The sequence below is a fragment of the Procambarus clarkii genome, chromosome 36 (genome assembly GCF_040958095.1).
Source record: "Procambarus clarkii isolate CNS0578487 chromosome 36, FALCON_Pclarkii_2.0, whole genome shotgun sequence".
Lineage (NCBI taxonomy): Eukaryota > Metazoa > Arthropoda > Malacostraca > Decapoda > Cambaridae > Procambarus > Procambarus clarkii.
In genome coordinates this window covers 32,924,789-32,931,238 of record NC_091185.1, presented here as the reverse complement: position 1 = coordinate 32,931,238, position 6,450 = coordinate 32,924,789, and the positions used below count along the sequence as shown (strand labels likewise).

The window sequence follows — 6,450 nt, the reverse complement described above, 5'->3', positions numbered from 1 at the left end:
CGGCTGACACAGGGAATATAGCCACAGTTGACACAGTGAGCAGAGTCACGGCTGACTCTGGGAGTATAGCCACGGCTGAATCTGGGAGTATAGCAAAGGCTGACTCAGGGAGTATAGTCACGGCTGACACAGGGAGTATACCCACGGCTGACAAAGGGAATATAGTCACGGTTGACACAGGGAGCAGAATCACGGCTGACTTTGGGAGTATAGCTATGGCTGACTCTGGGAATATAGCCACGGCTGACACAGGAAGTATAGTCATGGCTGACACAGGGAGTATAGTCACGGCTGACTCTGGGAGTACAGCTACGGCTGACACGGGGAGAATAGCCACGGCTGACACAGGGAGTATACCCACGGCTGACACAATGAATATAGTCACGGCTGACACAGGGAATATAACCACGGTTGACACAAGGAGCAGAGTCACGGCTGACTCTGGGAGTATATCGACAGCTGACTCTGGGAGTATAGACACGGCTAACTCTAGGAGTATAGCCACGGATGACATGGGGAGTATAGCCTCGGCTGATACAGGGAGTATAGCCACTTCTGACACAAGAAGTATAGCCACTTCTGACACAGGGAGTATAGCCACGGCTGACACGGAGCATAGTCACGGCTGACACAGGGAGTATAGTCACGGCTGACACAGGGATTATTGCCACGGCTGACTCAGGGAGTATAGTCACGGCTGACAAAGGGATTATACTCACGGCTGACACAGGGAATATAGTCACGGCTGACACAGGGAATATAGCCACAGTTGACACAGTGAGCAGAGTCACGGCTGACTCTGGGAGTATAGCCACGGCTGAATCTGGGAGTATAGCAAAGGCTGACTCAGGGAGTATAGTCACGGCTGACACAGGGAGTATACCCACGGCTGACAAAGGGAATATAGTCACGGTTGACACAGGGAGCAGAATCACGGCTGACTTTGGGAGTATAGCTATGGCTGACTCTGGGAATATAGCCACGGCTGACACAGGAAGTATAGTCATGGCTGACACAGGGAGTATAGTCACGGCTGACTCTGGGAGTACAGCTACGGCTGACACGGGGAGAATAGCCACGGCTGACACAGGGAGTATACCCACGGCTGACACAATGAATATAGTCACGGCTGACACAGGGAATATAACCACGGTTGACACAAGGAGCAGAGTCACGGCTGACTCTGGGAGTATATCGACAGCTGACTCTGGGAGTATAGCCACAACTGACACAGGAAGTATGGTCACGGCTGACTTTGGGAGTATAGCCACGGCTTACAAAGGGAGTATAGCCATGGCTGATACAGGGAGTATAGCCACTTCTGACACAAGAAGTTTAGTTACTGCTGACACAGCGAGTATTGACTCGGCTGACACAGGAAGTATTGCTCCGGCTGACACTGGAAGAATAGTCACAGCTGTCTCAGGGAGTATAGCCTCGGCTGACACAGGTAGTATAGCCATGGCTGACACAGGAAGTATAGCCACGGCTGATAGAGAGTTTAGCCACTTCTGACACAAGGAGTATAGCCACATTTGACACAGTGAGTATAGTCACGGCTGACGCAAGGAGTATAGTCTCGGCTGACACTGGGAGTATAGCAACGGCTGACATGGGGAGTATAGGCACGTCTGACACAGGGAGTATAGCCACTTCTGACACAGGGAGTATAGCCACTTCTGACACTGGGAGTATAGCCACGGATGACACAGGGAGTATAGGCACGGCTGACATAGGGAGTATACCCATGGCTGACACAGTGAGTAATGCCACGGCTGACTCTGGGAGTATAGCCACGGCTGACACAGGAGTATAGACACAGCTGACGCAGGAAGTATAGCCACGGCTGACACAGGGATTATACCTACGGCTGACACAGGGAGAAGAGTCACGGCTGACTTAGTAAGTATAGTCACTGTTGATTTAGAGATTATAGTCACTGCTGACACTGAGAATATAGCCACTGCTGACTCAGGGAGTATTGTGGGAAATTTTTACCCACCATATCTAATTATCATCTAAGAAATGTATAATTTCTGTATCATATCAAAATCATATCTAAAATCATATCATAATCATTATAGATTCAATATACAGTTTGATCCTAGAAAATAATGCCACTTGGATCCCGTACGCATAGGGCCCTATAGATGCCTACGTGACTTTGTGCATGATCTCTTATGGATCCAGAAACTTCTAGAAGGATTTGATAATTAAAAAATTATTGGAACATTGATTCAATATCCGGTAGGGATAAAAATCGAATCCTTAATAAGAATCAGTGGTACTATCAAGTACTACTTATAATCTTTATATCCTATATCAAATTATATTATAATTACAGCTTATTTCAATCATAAGTCTAGACTGTAAAAATAATCAATCAATATTCATAGAAGACTTCTGTGCTCGGGGAGCATGGGAAGGGATCGGGGGGAGAAGCGTCCACGAGAGCCGAGGAGGACCGTGCGTTTGTTGACAACTGTGAACACGTGTGACGGATCCTTAGCGAACATTACCAGCTCAAGGACACCTTATCTAATATCTTTATCACCAGTGAACACTCTCTAGAATTGGGGGAGTACCTGGACAATATCTACAAGGAAAATCCTAGAACATTTATATAAAATAGGAGTGTATAGTGGAGCTCATAGTGACACGGTTTCCACCACCTTCATTCCTAATCTTCAGCAACTATCATTCTTCTGCAACTGCAGGGTCAATCACGTAGCAACGCTACCAGTACATCATACAGCAACGCTGTGACAAAATATCGTGCCTAAACTCAACAAGAGAGAGTTAATCAGTCTGGCACCTTATCAGACAGGCACCCCGACTGGCAGAGAAGTATATTGAAGGTTATTTGGTATATGATTGGCCAATTGTATGTTTGTGTGACTTTAATATTCTATAAATCTGTCTGTTGGTTAAAAAGCGAGGCTAAGCCTCACATTTCAGTAAGTTTATTAATATTGTAGATGAGCAGCAGGTCCTTGTCCAGGCACTAAACTTCATGAGTGTCCAGTTGTCAGAAAAAGATTCAGTCGCAATGCGTAAATAAAGTCTCATGAGTGTCCATTGTGTGGAAAAGGATTCAGTCAAGCTGACTACATAATCATATAAATTGAATATAAATATGTCTGCATATATATTTGAATATATAAATAAAGTTAACAATTGCTTGCTTAGTTAATTTATAAGTTATCATACAAGTTCATTTAATTGAATAATATCTAGTACTTACTTAAGTGCTTAGACTACATTTAAAGTCATTTATTATACTTTTGCAATTTAATTTGTTTATAGTATAAGAACCTAATGGCTGTTAGTTATGGTGCTAGGTTAGACTATGTATGTTTAAATCTCTGATTTAAACAGAGCCAGTGTTCAGTCATATAACTGAATTTATCAAATCTTATCCTTGTATAATATACAAGCTGATGTGAGATCCCTGTCTACAGGTGGACTGGAACTTCTATCAACTAATCCATTCATCCCACCTGTCCCTTACAGCCCACAATCTATCATTAGGAAAAGAGGAGCTAGGATTTACGACCCTAGCTAGAGATTCTTGGAATTAATTTGCAGACAGTAATTTTTTAATTTAGTTCAGTCCAAGTCTCTAGTAGTCTCCTCTTATATCAATCCCAGCAGGTTTTTCCCACAAGTATAGCCACGGCTGACACAGGTGTCGTGAAGGAAAGCTTACTCTCAATATATTGATATTTATTTGACTGACTTAAATGAATCGAAGGACCACCCTATTTTTACTGAAAAGGGAAACAGATAAATAAGCAATAGAAAAGGACTGAAATACCAGTGCCTGTGGATAATGTCACTATTAAGAATTATTCCGTGAATATTAATGGACTGTAAATTAAATTACTATTCAAGAAGTAAACTTTCCCCCCTTCACAAATGGGGGTTAATACCAGAAGTAGAGTACTCCCAGTACATATCATCGAGCCTGGTTCTTCCTCGAATAAAATTAGCAACTCTTACCAAGATATAAGTAAAATAAACATTTGATAATTTGGTTAGTAGCAAGAATATATTGGACAATGAATATACGAGAAATTGTTCTCATATAAAATTCATGAGGCTATGAAATTATTCTTAAATCCTAAATCTCGCAAATGAAATATAATCTCAAATTATTATTAGGTTTCAACCGTTTATTAATAAATAATATCTAAATTAAAGTAATTTCAGCCGCTTAGCTGTAACAGTGAACAGAGATGCGGTGTTGAGATGGCGTCATCTGGGACTTGCTGGACACGTGATCCACTAGCCTAGCGTGGGAAATTGTTGCAATCACGGCAGCTCCAACACACGATGGAAACCCAATAGAGCGTAAAAATTGTCTATACAAATTAGATTATGCCATTACAGTTCAATGGAAGGGACAAATTAAATTCCATGCGGACGTACTTGGCGTTTGGGGAAGTATTACGACGTACCGATGGACTAAGTGCACAGTACATATATAGTGAGCTCCTATAACAATACTAGAACACTTAACCTGCTGGTTGTCCACCGATGAAATCCTTGGATCGCTAATGGAGTAGTTCCACACTCCAAGGCCGATTAGTAACAAGGGCCTATCGTGTAATTGACGAAAGACTCGCCTCTCCCTGGACTAATGGCCGCTACGTTGTCTAAGCGTCATCCAACCGCATGGCTCGCTGGCGTCCAACTCCTCTCCTCTCTCAACCACTCTCTCGCGCATGCGCGACATATTAGTAGAAACGGAAAATTCTTTTCCTTGTAATTACTCTACTTAATACGTCAATGAGAATAGAGTCGCAATTATAGGGAGTTAAATATTGTTTCCATTCTCGCTAATTGCCAATAATTATGAACAGTGTTCTTATTGAACGAAAAATGGAGAGAAGTTCTGTTTCCTCCATTGACGGTTTAAGATAACAGATAAACTGTTATATAGTGATATGTTAGTTGATAACTCCTTGTTATTGAATCACTAGTTGTTATATTATCAGGTATTAATTCTTGTAAAGAATACTGATAAAGGTTGAGAATATTATTCAATTCTCTGCCATGTTGACAATAACTATGCCTTGCTGGATATTATCTGACGCAATACTGCGTCTTGATGTGCGGAGAATTTTAGTAAATGACGCGCAGATAGGAAAATATTAATTTATATTAGTACTACAGTTAGTAGGGGTTAATGGATACTATGCTTAGTATACAATAGTGATGTATTATGATACAATAAGGATGTATCAGTGTTGGAACTTTCCAATAACAGGGAGTATAGCCACGGCTGACAAAGGAAGTGTAGCCATGGCTGAAACAGGGAGTATAGCCACGGCTGACACAAGGAGTATAGCCACTTCTGACACAGGGAGTATAGCCAATTCTGACACAAGGAGTATACCCACGGCTGTTACAGGAAGAATAGTCACGGCTGACATAGGGAGTATAGTCACGGCTGACACAGGGAGTATAGCAACTTCTTACACAGGGAGTGTAGACACTTCTGACAGAGGGAGTATAGCCACGGCTGACACAGGGAGTGTGGGATATTTGGGGCTTGAATCTAATTATTTAAATATTAATGTAGTAAATTAAATTACGAAGGACCACCCGCTTTTGTAGAAAAGAGGGAAACTGAGAATTTCTGATCATTAGATAATTCCTAGATGAAACCTGTAACTATGGATAAAAACTAGAAATAAGATCATAGTAATAATTAATGGGCTGTATTATTAAATGAATCAAACCTCAAACACCTACATTAGGGGGTTATTACTGGAGGTAAGTACGTCCAGGAATTAGTGTGGTTCGTTCACTAATTCAATTAATAATAATCTAATTCTATAAACTAATATTGAAACTGTTATCATTACCATAAAGGGGAACATAGATTATGAGCATAGTAATGAATTACAGTAAACCACATATTAATCCCAAAGAATTCTGTACACAAAATTGCAATAGAATCATAAAAGGAAATAAATCTTAGCTTAATGAAGATTCCTTTAGAAAGCCATGGAAGTTCCTCTTATTCTCTGGACTCGGTCGACTGACGAGTGGAACGGGTTAACATGGGAGTAGGCAGCATGGAGAATTCTTCTCTCGTGCTGCAAGACAAATATTTTACAGTAGCAACTGATTCACCTACTGAATCTATATAGTCAAGAAAATTAAGAGTTACAGGTGACAAATTTTAATCACCTGTTATTAGATGTTATCGTGCGTCATAACGGACAATCACCCTGCTACTAGTAACTTTTTACCTGATGCATCACATAAAAGAATATACTTAGCTGTGGGCACTGTATAAGTATTAAGATTGCCGTGCTTCGCGTCCCAGGCTCTGGTTAACCCTATCCTGGATAGTGACGCGCTTCGCTGGCCGGTCACGTGTCGTCAGGAACCAAGTCAAAGGGCTCCTTATTTGACACCAGCACTAGCTGAAGATAC

At 41.5% G+C, this 6,450-nt stretch overlaps 2 protein-coding genes across 2 annotated transcripts; both read left to right on the top strand.

Annotated features, from left to right (window-relative positions):
- The first annotated feature begins 215 nt into the window (after window positions 1–215).
- Window positions 216–629, top strand: LOC138371746 (ice nucleation protein-like). The gene has a single exon (XM_069336767.1). It carries the CDS (start codon window positions 216–218, stop codon window positions 627–629), a length of 414 nt encoding a protein of 137 aa, XP_069192868.1.
- A 328-nt stretch (window positions 630–957) lies between these two features.
- LOC138371745 (ice nucleation protein-like) lies at window positions 958–1,515 on the top strand. Its single transcript, XM_069336766.1, has one exon. The coding sequence runs from the start codon at window positions 958–960 to the stop codon at window positions 1,513–1,515; it is 558 nt and encodes a 185-aa protein (XP_069192867.1).
- Window positions 1,516–6,450: the final 4,935 nt, after the last annotated feature.